The following is a 23,014-nucleotide window of genomic DNA, read 5'->3' on the forward strand; positions in this document are numbered from 1 at the left end:
CCTCAAAGTAATGTCCTCTGCCCTCCTTCACATCAACCCCCACATCAGTTTCCTTGCCTCCTCCCCATAGTAGTGTTCTCAGTCCCCCTTCACAATAGTGTTCTCAGTCCCCTTTCACATCACCCCAACAGCAGTGATTGGCTGCTAGGACCGCCCTGCATCCTAGCAACTAATCAACTGCTGGTTAACTTTAAAAGTTAACTCAAGCAGCTCCCACTCCTACAATCCATCCAGAAGTGTGCTGCCTCCTGACAGCAGTGGAGACTGAAGAAGAAAGAATCGGCTCCTAAATGGAGTGACTTCGGTGGTCTGGATGAGACAGTGACTTGGTCCGGATCCAGGCCACCGTCCGCCATTTAATGGGTCTTTTTAACTTTCCAGGAAAAGGTCAATACTAAGTTTCCTTCACAACATCTTTCCTCCATTTCTCAGACACACTATTTCATGGGAAGAATGTATTTCTTTTATTTTTATTTATTGCGGGAGGCAATGCTAACTGATTAGCTAGTGCTTTATGTTTGATAGTTAGTGGACAGCTATACTGTATGTACACAGTCACCATACTCACTCAAATCACTTTCTCTTCACAACATCCTATTTGCCTTTAGTAAATTTATGGGTTACTTTAGTAAATCAGTCCCAAAGGGTGAAATGTAACAGAAATTAATGTTGGTTTCCTGCAACATGGTAGTGGTTGAATTAATTCAGGTGAGGTTCGAGATTTGGATGTATCAGAAGCAGTGCTTCTACTTGCTACAACTTAAAATTTCCCAGTTACAAATGTATACTTTTTATTTTATTTTTAAACTTGAAATTACGACTCCATGCACACTAGCGTACAAAAAAATGGCAATGCTCTTGGCAGAAAAAAACACAAATTTTGAGCATTTTTGTACTAGCGTTTTGGAGCATTTTGCGTTTTTTTTTTTTCTGCCAGAAAAACACTGTAAAAAAAAGCAAAACAGAAGGTTTTGTTTCTGCCTCTAAACGCTGAGCTTAAAAAAATGCCTCTAGACTACCTAATGTACATACACATGTAGCACTTACCCCCGAAGGAGCGGCTGATAATTAATTGGGGCTGTATTCTATTTCCACCCCCAATGATTTGGCTCAAACCACTTTACACAGTTGTGTAACAGTGCTGGTGTGAAACTCAATGATAAAAGACAATTGAATAGTCAGGCCGCGTACACACGCAGGGACTGTTCGGCCAACTTTGTCCGCTGAACAGTGTTTCGGCGGACAGTCCGCCCGTGTGTGGGCTTTCAGCGGACAGTTTCAGCGAACAGTCTGCTGAACAAGGTTTTTCGGAAATTCCGAAAAACTGTCCGCTGAAACTTTGTTTCAGCGAACAGTCCCCTCGTGTGTAGGCTTGTTAGTCAAACTAAGTTCCGCGCATGCTCAGAAAGGATTTACATGCCGAAAGTTATAATGCAGTGTATAGGACGTCGTATTTTTCGTCCCGTCGTACGTGCCGTTCACGTCATCGCGCACGGTTTCAGCAAACTGTTCGTTCGTCGTGTGTGGCCATGTCCGTCCATGCTAATTTTGAGCGGACTGTTTGCTGAAACTGTTTGACGGACAAAGTTGGGCGAACAGTCCCCGCGTGTATACGCGGCCTCACAGATTATATTCACTTTACCTGTGTTGTCACCTGGGTATACACTGCTACACCTGTTTAACCACTTGCCGACCGCCGCACGCCGATGTACGTCGGCAGAATGGCACGGGCAGGCATAAGGGCTTACATGTACGTCCTTGCCTGCCCGCCGGTCGGGGGCCCGATCGGGCCCCCGCCCGGTGCCTGCGGCGGTCGGTATTCGTTCGGGAGCGATCCCGGACGAGGGGACGGCCATTCATTCATGGCCACCCCCTCTCGATCGCTCCCGGCGAATGAAAATGTCCGGTGACATCACTTCCTCTCCTGTAATGTAAACACAGGAGAGGAAGTGATGTATTCTCTCCTCCGTGTCGGTAGTTTTCGTTCCGGCACCGAGGAGAGAGGTTCGGTGAGTTGCACCAACACACCCCACATACAGTAGAACATGCCAGGCACACTCACACCCCCCCCTTTACCCCCGATCACCCCCCAATTACCCCTGCCCCCCCAGTCACAGTGACACCAATTGCTTTTTTTTTTTTTTGCATTGGTGTCATTTGTGACTGTAGTAACTGTTAGGGCAGTTAGGGTTAGCCCCCTTTAGTTCTAATGTGCCCCCCTAACCCCCCCAATAAAGGTTTAACCCCGTGATCACCCCCCGTCGCCAGTGTCACTAAGGCTGGGTTCACATTGCAGCGGTTTATGAGAACGAATGTGATTCGCACCGCACTGCAGTGCAAATCACATCCGATCTCTGTGCGATTCGAGTTCAGCCATACAGATAGTATGGCTGAATTCGTGTCGCACCCGCCGCACCCGCCGCAAACTCGCACGGGACCCTTTTTTTGGTCCGCAGCAGAATCGGATCGCATGGGTGTTCACACCATGCGATCCGAGTTTGCAGATCGCACTGCGATATGCGAACTGATATGGGGGTGTCATTAACATTTCACTGACACTCCCAGCAGTTCGCATAGGGCAGTGTGAACTGCCGCCGGGAGGCATGCGATGCGGGAACCCGCCGCGGATTCATGGCGTTCCCGCATCGCTCCAGTGTGAACCCAGCCTAATAAGCGATAGTTTTTCTGATCGCTGTATTAGTGTCACAGGTGACGCTTGTTAGGCAGGTAGGTATTTAGGTTCGCCGCAGCTTTTTATAGCGCCAGGGACCCCCATATACTACCGCATAAAGCCCCCTGATTGCCCCCTAGTTAACCCTTTCACCAGTGATCACCATATAACTGTTACAGGTGACGCTGGTTGGTTAGTTATTTTTTTATAGTTTCAGGGCACCCGCCATTTATTACCTAATAAAGGTTTAACCCCCTGATCACCCGGCGGGTGTCATTTGTGACTGTAATAACTGTTAGGGCAGTTAGGGTTAGCCCCCTTTAGTTCTAAGGTACCCCCCTAACCCCCCCAATAAAGGTTTAACCCCGTGATCACCCCCCGTCGCCAGTGTCACTAAGGCTGGGTTCACATTGCAGCGGTTTATGAGAACGGATGTGATTCGCACCGCACTGCAGTGCAAATCACATCCGATCTCTGTGCGATTCGAGTTCAGCCATACAGATAGTATGGCTGAATTCGTGTCGCACCCGCCGCACCCGCCGCAAACTCGCACGGGACCCTTTTTTTGGTCCGCAGCAGAATCGGATCGCATGGGTGTTCACACCATGCGATCCGAGTTTGCAGATCGCACTGCGATATGCGAACTGATCTGGGGGTGTCATTAACATTTCACTGACACTCCCAGCAGTTCGCATAGGGCAGTGTGAACTGCCGCCGGGAGGCATGCGATGCGGGAACCCGCCGCGCATTCGTGGCGTTCCCACATCGCTCCAGTGTGAACCCAGCCTAATAAGCGATCGTTTTTCTGATCACTGTATTAGTGTCACAGGTGACGCTTGTTAGGCAGGTAGGTATTTAGGTTCGCCGCAGCTTTTTATAGCGCCAGGGACCCCCATATACTACCGCATAAAGCCCCCTGATTGCCCCCTAGTTAACCCTTTCACCAGTGATCACCATATAACTGTTACAGGTGACGCTGGTTGGTTAGTTATTTTTTTTATAGTTTCAGGGCACCCGCCATTTATTACCTAGTCTCACTAGTGTACCCCTAAATTTAGGGGTGTCTACTTTCCAAAATGGGGTCATTTGGGGGGGGGGTTTGTGCCATCTTGGCATTTTATGGCCTTCAAAACTGTAACGCCCTTAGAAAGCCTGAAGGCGGTGCTTGGTTTTCGGGGCCCCGTACGCGGCTAGGCTCCCAAAAAGTCCCACATATGTGGTATCCCCGTACTCAGGAGAAGCAGCAGAATTTATTTTGGGGTGTCATTTCACATATGCCCATGGCATGCGTGAGCAATATATCATTTAGTGACAACTTTGTGAAAAAAAAAAAAAAAAGTTTGTAATATTCCCGCAACTTGTGGCAAAATATAAAATATTCCATGGACTCAACATGCCTCTCAGCAAATAGCTTGGGGTGTCTACTTTCTAAAATGGGGTCATTTGTGGGGGTTTTGTGCCATCTTGGCATTTTATGGCCTTCAAAACTGTAATAGGTAGTAAGAAGTGAAATCAAAAATTTACGCCCTTAGAAAGCCTGAAGGCGGTGCTTGGTTTTCGGGGCCGCGTACGCAGCTAGGCTCCCAAAAAGTCCCACATATGTGGTATCCCCGTACTCAGGAGAAGCAGCAGAATTTATTTTGGGGTGTCATTTCACATATGCCCATAGCATGTGTGAGCAATATATCATTTAGTGACAACTTTGTGTAAAAAAAAAAAAAAATATTTTTTTGTCATTATTCAATCGCTTGAGGCAAAAAAATAAAATATTCAATGGGCTCAACATGCCACTTATCAATTTCCTTAGGGTGTCTACTTTCCAAAATGGGGTCATTTGGGGGGGTTTTGTACTGCCCTGCCATTTTAGCACCTCAAGAAATGAGATAGGCAGTCGTAAACTAAAAGCTGCGTAAATTCCAGAAAACGTACCTTAGTTTGTAGATGTGACAACTTTTGCGCAAACCAATAAATATACAATTATTGACTTTTTTTTTAAAAAAAGCCTAAATGTATGACTAAAATTGAGTTTATTGGATTTTTCTAATAACAAAAAGTAGAAAATATCATTTTTTTTCAAAATTTGCGGTCTTTTTACGTTTATATCGCAAAAAATTAAAATCGCAGAGGCAATCAAATACCATCAAAAGAAAGCTCTATTTGTGGGAAGAAAAGGACGCAAATTTTGTTTGGGTACAACATTGCATGACCGCGCAATTACCAGTTAAAGCAGCGCAGTGCCAAAGTGTAAAAAGACCTCTGGTCATTTACCAGCAAAATGGTCCGGTCTGAAGGTGGTTAACCACTTGGGATCCGCGCTATTGCAAAATGACGGCAACAGCGCGGACCCACATTTCCGGGACTACGTCTATTGACGTAGTCCCGGTTACGAGCGGCCTGCGCGCCCCCTGAGGGGCGCGCGCGGCGCGCTCTGTGATCGGCGAGTCCGTGAGACTCGCCTGATCACCGATCCGTGTAAGGGGTCGATCCCGACCCCTTATCACGTGATCAGCTGTCAGCCAATGACAGCTGATCATGTGATAAAACGGAGCCGGTAATCGGCTAGTATTCCTCCTCGCGCTGACAGCGCGAGGAGAAAAAAAAAAAGCCGATCGCCGGCGGCCGTGTTCGGGACATCAGTCCCGATCACGGCCAGCAATTTAAACGGACACCTGCCCCCTGCCAGTGCCCACCTGCCACCCGCAGTGCCATCCTGAAATAAAGTAAGTGCCCCCCTGTCAGTGCCACCCAGCAGTGCCCATAGTGCCCACAGTGCCACCCAGCAGTGCCCACAGTGCCACCCAGCAGTGCCCACAGTGCCACCCACAGTGCCACCCACAGTGCCACCCACAGTGCCACCCAAAATCTTCCTCAAAGGTGCTGCACCCCAGTGCCGCCCATCAGTGCCCAGCAGTGCCGCCCATCAGTGCCCAGCAGTGCCGCCCATCAGTGCCCAGCAGTGCCACCTATCAGAGCCACCTATCAGTGCCACCTATCAGTGCCCATCAGTCCCATCTATCTGTGGTACCTATCAGTGCCCATACGTGCCACCCATCCGTGCCACTTATCCGTGCCACCCATCCGTGCCATCTTATCTGTGCCCATCTTTGCCCATCAGTGCCGCCTTATCTGTGCCCATCGGTGCCGCCTTATCTGTGCCTATTAGTGCCGCCTTAACTATGCCTATCAGTGCCCACCAGTGCAGCCTATCAGTGCCCACCAATGCAGCCCATCAGTGCCCACCAATGCAGCCCATCAGTGCCCACCAATGCAGCCTATCAGTGCCGCCTAATCAGCGCACTTCAATGAAGGAGAAAAATGACCCGTTTGCAAAATTTTATAACAAACTATTAAAACATGATTTTTTTTTTTTTTTTTTTGCATCTTTTTTTGTTTGTTTAGCAAAAAATAAAACTCCGAGCTGTAACTAAATACCACCAAAAGAAAGCTCTATTTGTGGGAAAAAAATGATAAAAATTTCATTTGGGTACAGTGTTGTATGACCGCGTAATTGTCACTCAAAGTGCATCAGCGCTGAAAGCTGAAAATTGGTCTGGGACTGAGGGGGGTTTAAGTGCCCAGTAAGCAAGTGGTTAAAGAATGAATAAGCCTCACAACAGATTAAACCAAAAGATAAGTTTACTAGAACAGGTTCAAACATCAAACACAAGAACAGTGATTGGTATACAATACTGAAGCAAATAGTTGTGAATGGCTATCACATGAGAGCTACCTGTATCACTCCTGCAGGCATGTCTCCAAATGGGACAAATGCTCAGGCAACAACCTCAGCACTGGGCACCTTCCCACTTCCAGTACACTGCGCAGACACTATGAGATCTGTAATGTGCTACACAGTACTTGAACAGAATGATAAGACAATATAATTACTCAATATTCCCCCTACAATCTCTAGTAGTTAATAACAACACTGTAAGGCCTCACAGTAAGGAATATAGTCTCTTGTCTTCTTTTCTTCAGCTAGCCATTTATACTGCAGTACTTATAATCTGCAGGAGTTCTGACCAGTAAAGCAGTGTAGGATAATAGAAAGCAGTAACTTTGAGCAAAGTATTTGTGAACTCCTTCCCTGGGATTGAACTTCCAGTGGCAGTTCTTGGTAATGAAATCAGTCTTGAGGCCTATGTACATGTAACTCTATTGAACTAAGCTGTTCCGTGGGACTACTGGTCCCAGCAACACTATAAAGTTAGTCTAATTATGTGAGGTGTAGTATTAGACTTCTGGGCAACAGCCCTCTCACCACACCAGGTCCAGACAGATGGATGCCTCCGCTCCTTGGGTTCCCAGTCCTGCCACAGTCAGCTCCGTCACTCTGCACCGCTCCACACAATGCCCGGTACCTCCGTCTGGCTCCGTGAGATGTCTCTGGATCTTCCCCAATCCATCCACACCGCTGCTCCAGCAGGCTGTAGTGTAGACTGTCTCTGGTGGCTTCAAATATTGCTCCTCACCAAGCAGGCCGCAGTGCTCTTCAGACGCACACCAACAGATCCCTCTGGGCAGGCCACGCATACCAGCAAGAAGGGAAAGAAAATGGCCATGCGGGGCCTTTTATTACCTACCCAGCATGCAGTTCAGCCACTCAGTGTTCATGGGTAAATGAGTGGGCATTCTGGGTAGGTGAGTCCTTTTGCAAGAAAAAAAACGATTAAGTCACTTTCTGTTAGGCTTTCCTTATGCTCTTGAAATGGAAAATAAACACAGTGTCTTTTACGTTTATACCACTAGAGGGAGCCAAATAACAATTTATAGCATTTCCATTGTTTAGCATTACATAGCATAGGATAATATTCGTTGCTTCTACAGGCAAAATGCTAAACTCCTCTAGGAGCAGCCTTTTTTAAAGTGGTTCTAATGGCAGAACCTTCTGTGTACAGCAGTCCCCCTAACACTTATCTGAGCCCATCTTGATCCAGCGATGCTGTAAGAGAAACTCGACTGTCCGGGACACACACAGTGGGGGGTGGGGCTAAACCACAGCTCCATGTCTGAATGGATACATGAAGCTGCGTCTCAGCTTGGTTGCCCCCATTGCAAGCTGCTTTCTGTGGGGACACTCGACAGGAGGGAGGAACCCGAGAAGAGGAGGATCTGAGGTGCTCTGTGAAAACCTACTGCACAGAGCAGGTAAGTATAACATGTTTGCTATTTTTAAATAAAACAAAACAAGACTTTAGTATCATTTTAAGCTAGTGTGCATGGAGCCTAAGTCTAGATTTGTGGAAAGGATACAAAGGGCCTGATTTCAGATACAGTCTATATGTTTTCATCATTTAGACAGAAAGGAGAGGAGGAAAAAAACAGACAGAGAGAGAGAAGAAAAAAATGATTTTAACTGAGAGAAGACAACCACTTAACATTGAGAATATGAACCAAGAAAATCTGAAGTAAGTAACTATACTTTCAAGGTATCACTATACCAATAAAAAAACATACATGTTGATGTTTGTATTAAAATAAGTTATTCATTTCCCCCACAACCATGCTAACCTATGTCAAAGGAGCACATGTTAAGCCAATGTCTGGCTTCAATAGTTTATGGTGACCACTGATGGAGATCTGTGGATCTACTTTTGCTGTAGTTAAGTTATAAACTCTACAGAAGTCTTTGTTGTGATATAATGTCTCTGTGGCACCCCACACATATGAAAGATGTGCCATGTGTGTATGGGCGAATTTTGTACTGTAAGAAAGAGGAGGACATTGCACCACTATTGCCCTGTACACACGGTCGGACATTCCGACAGCATAATCCATTCGATTTTTTCTGATGGATTTTGTGCCAAACTTGTCTTGCATACACGCGGTCGCACAAAGTTGTCAGAAAATCCAATCGTTCTTAACGAGATGATGTACAATGCGTACGTCGGGACTATAAACGGGCCAGTAGCCAATATCTGTGGTCTCTTAATTTATTCTGAGCATGCATGGCACTTTGTCCGTCGGAATTGTCTACACATGATCGGAATTTAAACGATCGGATTTTGTTGTCGGAAAATTTTAGATCCTGCTCTCAAACATTGTGCGTCGGAAATTCAGACGGAATAAGTCCAATGGAGCCCACATATGATCGGATTTTCCGACACCACATTTTCCGTCGGAAATTCTGACCGTGTGTACAGGGCATAAGACTTAGATGTGAAGACAATGTTAGTGCTGCAATAAAACTTTAAAATAGTATTAAACCACAAAGCAAACATTTGTTATGTTGCAGCTTAACAATTCTTAGATGTGATAGTTTCGTTTTTTAGGCTTTATTTTATTTTCCCTGGTGATCTGGGCAGTAAGAGCCGGTTCACAGAGGGGCAGCACAACTTGCAGCGCGACTGCCTCTGGCGACCTGCACACAACTTCAGCAGCGGCTTGCAAAATTACTTCTGTATAGAAGTCAATGCAAGTCGCCAGAAGTCGCCCCAAAAGTAGTACAGGAACCTTTTTCTAAGTCGGAGTGACTTGAGTCCCTCGTCACTTGTCAGACGGCTAAGTCGCCTGACAAGTCGACCCTGTGTGAACCGGCTCTAAGTCTAATGTTTTTCAAAAGAACAAGTCTTGTTGCAAATATATCAGTTGTGTTTAGGCAAACCACATTTACCACTTGCAGGGGTGCTAACAATGATCAGCTTTATTTATTCATTTAAAACCTTTATCCCAAAAGAAAAAAAAATCTGTTGCTGTAACTGCTTGTAGAACTGCAGTGTTAGCTAGAGTCTGGCTTAAATTTGACAGTGTATTTAAATCCACTTGTACTTACACTCCTCTCCCCCCTGACTGACATGCTGCTGTTCAAAGGTGCCCCCCCGTGCTCCTTCATCCAGAGTGGGGGCACTCTAATACAGGTGGTGTGTTACTGGCTAGATAACTAGGTGAAAACCGAGCGAAAAAGCTGAAAAAAAAAATTAAACAAATGCAGCCAGCACATCTAATGATTTGTAAGCTGCAATATATTGATTTTTTTTTTTTCATTTTGGATTTAATACCACTTTAACTGCTGGTGTTACTATTCAGAAAAGGACACGGTACTAAACTTAACACATGAAATGCTCTGCATTTGTTTGTGATCTTTAATGCATAATGAAACTACTGAAGGTAGGTCAATGCAACAGGAAAGTTATAGAAAAGATAGAGGAACCTATAACAGAACTCACATTATAGTGCACGAAAAGAGAACTACTAAGCTGGATTAAAGAAGTTCTTTCCAACACCATGAGAATTGAGTACTGTGTAATGATTAAGCCCTTTTGCTACTAGCTGTGTTGAGAGAACTTACCGTAGTTAGTAGACCTGCTATTCTATATGTCTATTGAATTGTCTATGTTTCAAAGCAGTAACTTCCCTAATACCTGGTCCAGTTGAACATGGCTGATCTCAGGTAATTGCTTTAAACTACCCTTCATTTTTATCATAGTAGTCAATGAGTTTAACTGGAAGTTAATAGACTGAGGTCTGTAAATCACTTAAAACTGCCCCCTCCTCCAGTGGAGTTTGGTGGAGACACTGTACATTACATTGAAACACTTGTCAGAATATTAAGTCCTTCTAAATCCTTCCAGGTTGACCCCTGCAGGAATAGCTATGTAAAACATTAAACATAAGTGCCTATACTGTTTAAATTCCAGTAATACCCTGTCTCACCCTGCTCTGCACATGCTCAGCTGCTCTCCTTTTTTGGCATTGTGTCAAAATTCATAGCCACTAAATGCTGATCTGCTGACAGCCTAAAGATTTACTGCTGTTCAGGGGCTTTGGGCTTCAGCAAAATGGCAGCCACTGGCAAAAAGAAACAGGAGCGATGCTGGAAGCACCTTACAGCACACACTAATTTTGGTAGCATAATTATTATTGCGGAATGTATGTTCCTTGCTAAAGAACATTATTTTTCATCAAGTTGCTATCAGTAAAGTTCTGTTTTAAGGTAGTACACTATATAATAATGTATGGCAACCCAGAACAATACCACCCTAGAAAATGATTACTTAATGGCTATTGTGGGCCAATTCATAGTACACATTGTTATATTTGCATATCCTAAAAGACATGCATATATTCTGTAGATAGCATCATATGAGCTGTCATTTCTACCAGCAGGAGGTAGAAATAATAGCTTACATGTGCTTCATTGTTTTGACAACTTTTAAAACGGTATTATGAATAGACAAGTGGTATTGAGATGTAGTACAAAGGGTCAAGCTTGACATTTGTATGAAATATCACCTGATATTCAAATGTGATGAGGAGGTTAACTACCGTATGAAATGTGAGTGCTGTTGCAGTAGGGCTATATGTTAGATGGGATCCTTTATGATAAAAGTGCAGATTATGAGACATGGACACATACAGCTAATCTAGTAGACTTCAAGTTTATTGTGATATAATCATGTGGTTTCAGGGCAAAAAAAAGGCCATGGAGTCATAATTAAAGTGTATACTGACCCAATCAGATTGTTTCTGTAAATGGCTGACTTGAGTTGTTTGCAATGCTGTTAGTAAAGGTATATAAAACACTTGGTGATCATGTCAGTTTCTGTAGTATATGGCCTTCCTTAAATAAGCTGACAAACGTAACCATAGGCTCTTTATGCTGTGGTAGCACTGTCATCCTCCCTTGTTCTCTCCTGCATAGGGAATACTGGATGTTGTGCTTATGCGCAACTTGCCTGCAAGGTGTTACTAGCAGTGGGGATTATTAAAAGTCTGGGACATAAAGAACCTGACAGTGATGTGACAAGCACTTCAAATCTGCTATGGATTTCACCACCCTACAGCCCTGCCCCTGCAGACTAAAAGGCATTTTATTGTGATTTCACTTATGAAAAGTAATACTCATAGCTCCCAACTGTCCCTGATTTGGAACAGAGAGGTTGATTTACTAAAGAGCAGAGCTTAGTAAATGAGATAAAGCTTCACTTTGCAAAGAGTACCCAATCACGTGCAAGGAAGATAAAAAAACAGCATTTTTGCTTGCACATGATTGGATGATGGAAGTCAGCAGAGTGTCTGCTCATTTACTAAGCTTTGGAGTTGCAAGCAGAGTTGCAAAGTGCACAGTCTTTCTGCCTTTAGTAAGTCAACCCCAAAGCCCCTCTGTCCCTCCTACCTCCTCATTTGTCCCTCATTTTGGTCTGATCTATATACACTCAAACAAATTTAAGAAACACTTTGAAAACACATCAGATCTCAACGGGGGGAAATATTATGCTGGGTATCTATACTGATATGGACTGAGTAATGTGTTAGGAACGAAAGGATGCCACATCGTTTGATGGAAATGAAAATTATCAACCTGCGGAGGGCTGAATTCAAAGACACCCTGAAAATCAAAGTAAAAAAACAATGCAGCAGGCCAGTCCATTTTGCTGAAATTTAATTGCAGCAACTCAAAATGGTACTCAGTAGTTTGTATGGCCCCCACGTGCTTGTATGCATGCCTGACAACGTCAGGGCATGCTGCGAACGAGTCGACGGATGGTGTCCTGGGATATTTCCTCCCAGATCTGGACCAGGGCATCACTGAGCTTCTGAACAGACTGAGGTGAAACCTGGCAGCGTTGAATGGACTGAAACATGTCCCAGAGGTGTTCCATTGGATTTAGGTAAGGCGAGTGTGGGGGCCAATCAATGGTATCAATTCCTTCATCCTTCAACTGGCTGAATATTCCTGCCACATGAGGCCGGGCATTGTTGTGTACCAGGAGGAGCCCAGGGCCCACTGCACCAGCATAGGGTCCAACAATTTGTCCAGCAATTTCATCCCGTTACCTAATGGCAGTCAGGGTGCAATTGTCTAGCCTGTTGAGATCTGTGCGTCTTTCCATGAATATGCCTACCCAGATCATCACTGACCCACCACCAAACCAGTTATGCTGAATAATGTCACAGGCAGCATAACGTTCTCCACGGCTTCTTTATGCCCTTACGTCTGATCTGTTTCATGTGCTCAGAGTGAATCCCTTCTCATCTGTGAAAAGCACAGGGCACCAGTGGTGGACCTGCCAATTCTGGTGTTCATTGGCAAATGTCAATCGAGCTCCATGGTGCCAGGCAGAACCTACAGGGCCCACTAGAAGATGTTGGGACCTCAGGCCACCCTCATGAAGATTTTACGACCCTGTCCAGCTCTCCTAGAGTAACTGCCTGTCTCCTGAAATCTATCTCTTGCTCTTGAGACTGTCTCGGGAGACACAGAGAACCTTCTGGCAATGGCATGTATTGATGCTGCATTTGTACATTTCAAAGCCAGTATGAAGCAATAGTAGTGGCAAAAAAAAGCACTTGTGGGTTTAATCAATCATTTTTTGTATAATACTTATTTAAGGAGGCATGCATCTCACAAAAGTGAATACATCCCTCACATTTTTGTAAATACTTTATTATATGTACAAAAAAAGGGGGAGTGGGACTTTAAATGAAGCACTTGGATAGTAAAAGAGAATTTTAACATGTTTGTTTATTTTAATCATTATTCGATAAAAAACTATTTGTTATAAGTAAATCAAATTCATAATATATGTAGACATCAATACAATAAAAACATGATATATAGTATCCACATTTGACTGCACATAATAGTAATAATTAAGTTAGTAGGGTAATGTGGCATAATGATGCCTATGACAGCATGCCCGACATCGACAGATATATCCACAAGGTAAAAATGCATCTAATAGATGTAAAACAAAATTCAATATATAATAATAGATCAAGAACTGGTAGATATGGTTCCATATACAATGTGTCTAGGACATCAAATTATAAAGCTCCGTCTGCGTGATGACGTCAAAAACTAACGTCGCACGCACGACGTGGGTGGCGTGGCGCCGATGCGCAGAGTGGAGTCTGCCCGAGCCTCCCAATCAAGAGTGAAAGGGGAGGAGGGGAGGACCCGCTGGCGCATCGCAGTTCCCGTGAATAAGAAAAGGACCAAGCACCGCCCAGACAACCAATCGCCCAACACGGAAACAACATCGGTCGGCCAGTGGGCGTGTACCAAAAACCCTGATGACTAAGTATCCATGTAGGACATTTTTACGGTGTCGGTAAAAGCTGTCATTATAACATGTATACACAGATGAAATAAATAAATAAATAAATGAATGTGGATACACAAAATTCAACATTGAAGATCATTTATAGACAAGTAATTAAACAGGGAAGGTAGGGGGACACTACCAAACTCATATATCAACTTATATATCATATATAAACTTTATTATATCTTTTCATGTGACAACACTGAAGAAATGACACTATGCTACAATGTAAAGTAGTAAGTGTACAGTTTGTATAACCATGTAAATTTGCTGTCCCCTCAAAATAACTCAACACACAGCCATTAATGTCTAAACCAATGGCAACAAAAGTGAGTACACCCCTGAGTGAAAATGTCCAAACTGAGCCAAAGTTTTAATATTTTGTGTGGGCACCATTATTTTCCAGCTTTTCCTTAACCCTCTTGGGCATGGAGTTCACCAGAGCTTCACAGCTTTCCACTGGAGTCCTTTTCAGCTCCTCCATGACAACATCACTGAGCTGGTGGATGTTAAAGACCTTGCTCTTCTCCACCTTCTGTTTGAGGATGCTCCACAGATGCTCAATATGGTTTAGGTCTGGAGACAGGCTTGGCCAGTACATCACCTTTACCCTCAGCTTCTTTTAGAAGTGGCAGTGGTCGTCTTGGAGGTGTTTTTGGGATCATTATCATGTTAGGATACTGCCCTGAGGCCCAGTCTCCGAAGGGAGGAGATCATGCTCTGCTTCAGTATGTCACAGTTTCATGTTGGCATTCATGGTTCCCTCAATGAACTGTAGCTCCCCAGTGCTGGCAGCACTCATTCAGCCCCAGACCATGACACTCCCACCACCATGCTTGACTGTAGGCAAGAAACACTTGTCTTTGTACTTCTCACCTTGTTGCCCCCACACACGCTTGACACCATCTGAACCAAATAGATTTATCTTGGTCTCAAGATTGTGCATTCTCTTTAGAAGAGGCGTGCACAGCCATGCAGACCAATTTGATGCAGTGTGCGGTGTATGGTCTGAGCACTGACAGGCTGACTGCCCACCCCTTCAACCTCTGCAGCAATGCTGGCAGCACTCATATGTCTATTTACCAAAGACAACCTCTGGATATGATGCTGAGCATGTGCACTCAACTTCTTTGGTCGACCGTGGTGAGGCCTCTTCTGAGTGAAGCCTGTCCTGTTAAACCACTGTATGGTCTTGGCCACCATGCTGCAGCTTAGTTTCAGGGTCTTGGCAACCGTCTTATAGCATAGGGACATCTTTATGTAGAGCAACAATTCTTTTTTTCGGATCCTCAGAGCATTCTTTGCCATGAGGTGCCATGTTGAATTCCAGTGACTGGTATGAGAGATTGAGAGCGATAACACCATATTTAACACACCTGCTCCTCATTCACACCTGAGACCTTGTAACACTAACGATTCACATGACAACGGGGAGGAAAAATGGCTAATTGCGCCGAATTTGGACATTTTCACTTAGGGGCATACTCACTTTTGTTGCCAGCAGTTTAGATATTAATGGCTGTATGTTGAGTTATTTTGAGGGTACAGCAAACTTACACTGTTATAAAAGCTGTACACTCACTACTTTACATTGTAGCAAAGTGTCATTTCTTGTCACATAAAAAGATATAATAAAATATTTACAAAATTGTAAGATGCTGTAGGTGTCCCATTTTAGAAAGTTGGGAGGTATGAATAGTAATATGAATATTATCACATTAACTGATAGAAAATAACTTCCTGTATCACAATGAATTTAGTGTGAAACGTGTTTATAAGTTGTAACAACATATACAATATCCATGTTTCAGCATAATTCATACAGTCCAGAACAATCATATTTGTGTAGAATGATGAATATTCTCTCATCACCACCCACCAACACAGGCTTAATCACATGTTATATTCTTATTTTTTTACATAGAGCACAAGCTCAGTCTCTATATGACCGGATATATCAACTGGAGGCTGAGAAATTTGACCTTCAAGAGAAATTCAAACTGCAGAAATATGAGGTAAGTGCTCTGTATTTGCAAAATCCTATAAACCAAATAAAATCTAGGAATATTGGAGTAATAGAATCCCACGAACGGTGTTTATTAATACATAGTTACATATTACATACTAGGCAAGGTTGAATAAAGACACAAGTTCATCAAGCCCACCCAATGTGTGTGATTTTATGTTAGTAATACATTGTATATCCCTGTATGTTGTGGTTGTTCAGATGCCTATGTAATAGTTTTTTTAAATTATCAAAGCCCCCCACTGAAACAACTGCCTGTGAAAGAGAATTCCACATCCTTACCGCTCTTAAAGTAAAGAACCCTCTACGCACTTTAAGGTTAAACCGCTTTTCTTCTAGTTTTAGTGAATGGCCACATGTCTTATTAAATTCCGCTTTGCGGAAAAGTTTTATCCCTATTGTGGGGTCACCAGTACGGTATTTGTACATTGAAATCATATCCCCTCTCAAGTGTCTCTTCTACAGAGAGAACAAGTTCAGTGTTTGTAACCTTTCCTCATAACTAATGTCCTCTAGCCCCTTTATTAGTTTTGGAAAAGGAAAAAATACTACGCTCCTACCTACCTAGTGAAAAAATATATTCTAACATATATAGCAGCAGCTACTGAGTGTGATACACACAAAAATACAGAGAAAAAAGAAAAAGTGTCTGTGCTGACACTAATAATCCCATTGATAAACCAAAAAAATTAAATGAATTTATATATTATTAAATTAAATTCTCTAAGTGAACAAACAGATATGATCCCACAACCAAAGTGAAGTGAATAAATAAAATTATGTAAAATTAATTGAATATATAATCAATACCAATTATTGAAAATGAATAATACCCTGTAGTGTTGGAGGTACTTGAGGACTGAGGTTGAGACCCACTGGTGAACAGCACAGGGATCCTGGAAGGTGCTCAGGCTCAACACTTCTGGAAAGAATTCAGTGACCATTGCTCTACGATTGGGAGTCTCCCTGGCTTACCATTGGGGGTGTGTATCCCTGACCTGCTGTCCTCCTAATTGCTAATATGGGATCTGCTATTGGGACCCTGTTGGGTGTTGTGTGTGCAAGCTGTTGATGCTTACCATCTGGTAAGCGTGCATTTTTTACGGTGGTCTGCACTTATTGGTGACGGAAGATTGCATGATTCATCATACTCATCTATTATTTGGACTATTATTTGAACTTTCTCTTCAAGAAAACCTTTATTATCACCTGAGATTTTTTTCCACCCATTTATTCTTATTAATTATTATTCATTTTCAATAATTGGTACTGATTGTATATTCAATTAATTTTACATAATTTTATTTATTCACTTCACTTTGGTTGTGGGATCATATCTGTTTGTTCACTTAGAGCATTTAATTGAATAATATATCAATTCATTAAATTTTTTGGGTTTATCAACGGGATTATTAGGGTCAGCGCCCTTCTCTCGACTCTCTCCAGTTCCAGCACATCCTTCCTGAGGACTGGTGCCCAGAACTGGACAGCATACTCCAGGTGCAGCCAGACCAGAGTCTTGTAGAGTGGAAGAATTATCGTTTTATCGTTTTATCTCTGGAGTCAATCCCCTTTTTAATGCATGCCAATATTCTGTTTGCTTTGCTTGCAGCAGCTTGCCATTGCATGCCATTACTGAGACTGTGATCTACTAGGACTCCCAGGTCCTTTTATATCTTAGATTCCCCCAGAGGTTCTCCCCCCAATCAGCAGATTGCATTCATATTTTTGCCACCCAAATGCATTACATTTTACATTTCTCTACATTAAACCTCATTTGTCATGTAATTGCCCATCCCATTCATTTGTTCAGATCTTCTTGCAAGGTTTCCACATCCAGTGGAGAATTTATTGCCCTGCTTAGCTTAGTATCTTCCACAAATACAGAGATTGAGCTGTTTATCCCATCCTTCAGGTCATTTATGAATAAATTAAACAGGACAGAACCCTGAGGGACCCCACTTTCCACCCTGGACCATTCTGAGTACTCCTCATTTATCACTAACCTCTGAACTCGCCCCTGTAGCCAGTTGTCAATCCATGTACTCACCCTATAGTCCATGCCAACGGACCTTACTGTACAGTAAACGTTTTGTTTGTTTGTACTGTATTAAATGCTTTTGCAAAATCCAGATACATCACATCTATGGACCTTCCTTAATATAGATGGCAGCTTACCTCCTCATAGAAGGTTAATTGGTTTGGAAAGAATGGTTCTTCATGAATCCATGCTGATTACTGCTAATGATACTGTTGCCATTAATCTTGTATATAGTCCCTTATCATCCCCTCCAAGAGCTTGCATACAATTGATGTTAGGCTAACTGGTCTGTAATTCCAAGGGATATATCTTGGCCCTTTTTTAAATATTGGTGCTACATTGGCTTTTCTCCAATCAGCTGGTACCATTTCAGTCAGTATACTATTCGTAAAAATTAGAAACAATGGTCTGGCAATTACTTGACTGAATTCCTTAAGGACCTTTGGGTGCAAGCCATCTGGTCCCGGTGACATATTAGTGTTATGTTTTTTCAAGTCTATTTCTAATTCTGTCCTCTGTTAGCCATGAGGGTTCTTCCTGTGACATGTCATGAGGATAAACACTGCAGTTTTGGTTACTGAAGCCCCCCGATTCCCTCGTGAAGATTGAAGAGAAGAAACAATTCAATACCTTTGCCATCCTTAATATCTCTCCATCCTTAATAACTAGATTACCTTAACATTCTTTATGGGACTAATGTAATCTGATTTCCCTTTCTTACTATTTATGTACTTAAAGTATTTCTTGAGATTTTTTTTACTCTAAACAAATCTTTCCCCTTCTTGCAGATTAATGTTCTGATAAATCGAGTCACTGACCACCAGAAACAGAAACTGTAAGCAGATTTAAAAGTTATATGTTTATATATTAAAATATATTCATATACGTATATACAGTATATATAAATATTTAATATTTTCAGTATTGTTTCATGTACAAACTGTATGTGTTGCTGACATATTACACATCACTTAAAGAGGAAGTAAACCCTGATGGGTTTACTTCCTCTTTGATTCCCTGCAAAGGTAAAGCATAATGGACTACTATGCATCGCATAGTAGCCCATTACGTGTCACTTACCTGACACAGGAGCCAGCGAAGTCACCGCTGTCCCCTATAGTCCGGAGCCTCCATCTTCTTGCTGGGCCTCGCTGCTCTGGTGCTGTCATTCGTCGGAGCCACGATGACGTCACTCCCGCACATGCGCACAGGAGCTGGCACTCGCGGCATATCGCCGTTAACTGCGGCGCGCTCATTGCGCCTGCGCGCCGCTGTCTATGGCGCATGGGCCGTAGACAGCGGTGCCGGCTTTCGGCAAATATCTCCTAAGCCGTGTAGGTTTAGGAGATATTTCTTAGACCTACAGGTAAGCCTTAATCTAGGCTTACTTATAGGTCAAAGTGTGTTGTAAGGGTTTACAACCACTTTAACATGGTATATAGAATTATTTGCAGTGTACATTGAAACCTGGTTCCTGTGGTTCCTACACACCCCCGGCAATATGTATCATATGCTATTTAGCCTTTTTGTTGTAGCCTGTTTTCACAACTAGAATAAGTCCATGCAAATATTGGGAAAGCATGCAAACTCCATGTAGAAAATATCCTGCTGAAATTCAAACCTAAGACAACAGTACTAATCAAAAAAACACTTTGTTGTAGTGGTTGTATGAAAACAAGCTTTCACCACACCATATTTAAAGCAGCACTCAGAAATAGTGTGCAGATCAATTTTCTCTACTGTACAATTCATACATTTATACATCCCAGATACTGATTGTGCTGTTATTGCAGCCTGCTGTAGCTATAAGAGATATGGCTCTCATACATGGAGGAAATGGGCCATTTATTCACCTGTCCTCTCCTCTTGGTCATTCACAGCTCTCCATGTGTTCTGTAAATGGGTCACAGATTACACAGTGTTCTGTGGTTTCTGAACCATTCAGCCAAAGTGGCCTATTGATTAGTGCTGGGGTCTTGAGTTTGATTTCCATCAAGAAAGTTTCTACATGAAGTATGCATGCTTTCCCAGTATTTGCATGGGGTTACTGCAGTTGCTGAAAATAGGTATACAAGATATACAAATATATTCAGTGTACAGTAAAGAAACTGACTTGGCACCATCCACATGCAGCTTAACTCTTCAATAAGACACATAAGTTGAAAAAAGTTACTAACTAAAAAAAACTAACTAGCACTGAACAGGAAGGGAGGACAGAGGAAGGTACCAAAATAACATGATTAAAGAAGTTTCAGTGGCCCAAAACCACTACTAGATGTCAGCATAGTACAGAAAATGATAAACTTATGCAGTTCAGTACAAGACATAAAAATACACTAAAGTAGGCCAAACAGCTTACTTTTTTAGCCTTATTTGAACTGTCCCATAGAGACACTTCATTCATGTCTCTGCATGGCAGTGTGGTTTGTTGTGCTGCTCTGAAATGTAGTGCCATCCAGTGTGCTGCAGAAAAATGCAGGCATGCTACATTTCTTCACACTACACTGCACCACTAGAGATGGGCCAAATGACCCCCTGTTCGGTTTGCGACAGAACTTTCCCCAAAAAAGTGAAAATTCGGAGCCGAATAACAAACTCCATTAAAGTCCATGGGACCTGAACTGGAAAAATCAAAAGTGCCCAACTGCCCATTTTGAGGGCTCAGGTGAAAGTTATTGGGCATACAAAGGTTATGGGAGTCCGGGTACTGCCCTGGGGGACATGTATTAATGAAAAAAAGTTTGTAAAAAAACATTTTTAAATGAGCATTGATATAATAATAATAAAATAATTCTGTTAAATATAGTGCCTGGGGGTCCCCCTTAGTCTGCCTGTAAAGTGGTGCATCTGTACCGTGTATAAAACCTGCTGCAGCAAAAATGATATTTATAAAGCCAACAAAAATGACATTTTCCCTGCAAGCTTTCTTTATTTTGTAAACAACAGCTTGGGGGGCCAGTCTGTATGATGAGGCCACAATTTAGTGCACTCGGAACAAGATTCTAGATTTTTTTGGGATAAATTCTGGTGTCTGTTTCACAGACTTTAGATAGAAGTAACAGGTGCGGGGAAAAAAATTGGGCTTTGGATGTTGGCGGACCCTTCACACCATAACTCTATAGAGGTACTCTTGATGAAAGCAAGAATTGGCCTTCCTGTCTAAAATTTAAATCATAAGCACCTGTCAAACAGGTGCAGAAAAATTGGTCCTTGGGTGTTACTTGTGCTGAATGAATGAATGAATGATTTGTATAGCGCTGCAGATGCAAACTGAATCGCCTCAAGGCATTTGGTCCATCCTGTGTTGTCCTGCTTCTTAGAAGAGGTGGGTCTTGAGTTTTTTTCTCAAGGTCCAATGGTTTTCTTCCATGCGGATGTTCGTGGGTAGAGCATTCTATATGGTCCTTGGATTGCGAATTTTCATTCTCCCTTAGATTTGTAGCGGCACTTTGATTTGTTGATTAGAGGCTGTGATTAGATATGTAGTGTTTTATTTTCTCACATAGGTATTGAGGAGCGTTTCCTTGTGTGCATTTGTGGGTGAGGTAGTCCTTTACCGCTAGCCAATGTAGAGTCCTTAGGGATGGGGAGATGGATTCCCAGGGTTTCTTCCACGTGACTAGTCTTGCTGCTGTGTTTTAGATGACTTGGAGGCGTGCAATCTGGTAATTAGGTAGTCCTATGTAAAAGGAATTTGCGTAGTCGAGTCGCAAATTTATAATTGTCTGTCCAAGGATGGTGGGTGGTGTCCATGGGGTCTTAGTTTTTGTATTTCGGTTTGCGATGAGGAGCAGAAGCTCTGTTTTCGATCCATTGAGTTTGAGGGTGCTAGTGGTCATCCAGTCATCTATCAATGTGAGACATTTTTCTATTTTCTGATATTGGTCTTTTTGTCCGGTGATGGTGAAGTAAAGTTGAGTGCCATCAGCGTATGAATAGAAGCATAGATCTGATTTGCTGATGATTTTGAAGAGTGGACGGATGTAGAAGAGTACCGTGACAAGGGTGATCCTTGAGGGACTCCATAAGAAATTGCCTGAGTTTCAGAGGTGAAGGCTCCTAGTTTCACTGTCTGTGAACGATTTCCTAAGAAGGAGGTGAACCATGGAAGAGCTGAATCTGTAACTCCTGCCACTTCTTTAAGGTGGATGAGAAGAGTATTGAGGTCCACTGTGTCGAACTCTGCACTGAGGTCCAGCAGTACCAGGAGACAAGCTTCTCCATCATCAGCTGCTTCAAGGGCGCCATTCCATATTTTTAAAAGTGCCGTTTCTGTGCCATGGCCTGGGCAGAAGCCTGATTGCGGTGGATCCAAGAGTTTGTACATGTCCAGGTGGAGTTGTAGCTGTTGTACTACTGCTTTCTCCATAATTTTGGAGATGGTGTTCAGGCTTGTTACCGGTCTGCGATAGTTAGGATCTTTGGGGTCGAGGTTGTGTTTCTTTAGGAGTGGTTTGACGATGCCTTGCTTGAGGGCGATTGGAATAATTCTTTGAACGACTGATTTATTAGGTGTGTTATAGTAGGGACCAGGATGTCGGAACATTCTTTCAGGAGTTTTGTGGGAAAGATGTCATTGGGTGATGTGCTTTCTCGGAGGCTCTTGATGTTTTTGGTGGTATCAGTGGTGATCAGGATCAGCGAAAAATTTGGTGATTGTGTGATGTTCAAGTGATTTTTCTCTCTTTGCTTTGGTTGAATAAGGTTGGTTGTTTTTTTTTTTTTTTTGTTGAATTATTTTCCGAATGTTGTTGATTTTGTCTATAAAAAAATCCAATAACTTGTCGCAGTATTCTTGAGTTTCGTTTGCTGGGGGCTCAAGGCAGGAGGGGTTCATAGTCTAAGTGACTAGTTTGAAAAGTTCACGCGGGCAGTTTAAGGCTTTTGAGAGGGTGTTTGAGAAATGTTCTTTTTTTTGCTTTGAAGATTGCTTTGTGATATATCTTGGTGAGTATTTTGTAGTTTGTGTGATTTTCCTTTGTAGAATTTCTTCTCCAGGACCTTTCAGCTCTTCTGTGTTCCCGTTTCAGTAGAGTAAGAGTGCAATTAAACCATCCAGAATTTTTCCTGTGTAGAATAATCTACATTTCGGAGCGACTGAGTCTGCTGTTTGTAGTAATGCTTTGTTTAAGGAGCTGAGTGTCTGTTCTGTTGAGTGGTTTAGATTTAGCGTTGCTATTTTGTTTGATAGTGTGGTTTTGAAGACTTCTGTGTGTAGTTGCTTCTGC

The 23,014-nt window shown here is 42.8% G+C and overlaps 1 protein-coding gene across 1 annotated transcript in view; it reads left to right on the plus strand.

The window, feature by feature from the left end:
- Positions 1 to 18,625, plus strand: part of TNNT2 (troponin T2, cardiac type) — a 47,153-nt gene extending 28,528 nt beyond the window's left edge. Inside the window, exons 6-8 of the mRNA XM_077484451.1 lie at positions 7,970 to 8,079; positions 15,644 to 15,734; positions 18,575 to 18,625. Of these exons, the coding sequence (XP_077340577.1) occupies positions 7,970 to 8,079; positions 15,644 to 15,734; positions 18,575 to 18,625 (252 nt within the window). The remainder of the gene's footprint in view (positions 1 to 7,969; positions 8,080 to 15,643; positions 15,735 to 18,574) is intronic.
- The last annotated feature ends 4,389 nt before the right edge of the window (positions 18,626 to 23,014 follow it).

Source organism: Lithobates pipiens, unplaced genomic scaffold (assembly GCF_037356315.1).
Source record: "Lithobates pipiens isolate NorthernLeopardFrog02 unplaced genomic scaffold, aLitPip1_a1.2 Scaffold_16, whole genome shotgun sequence".
Lineage (NCBI taxonomy): Eukaryota > Metazoa > Chordata > Amphibia > Anura > Ranidae > Lithobates > Lithobates pipiens.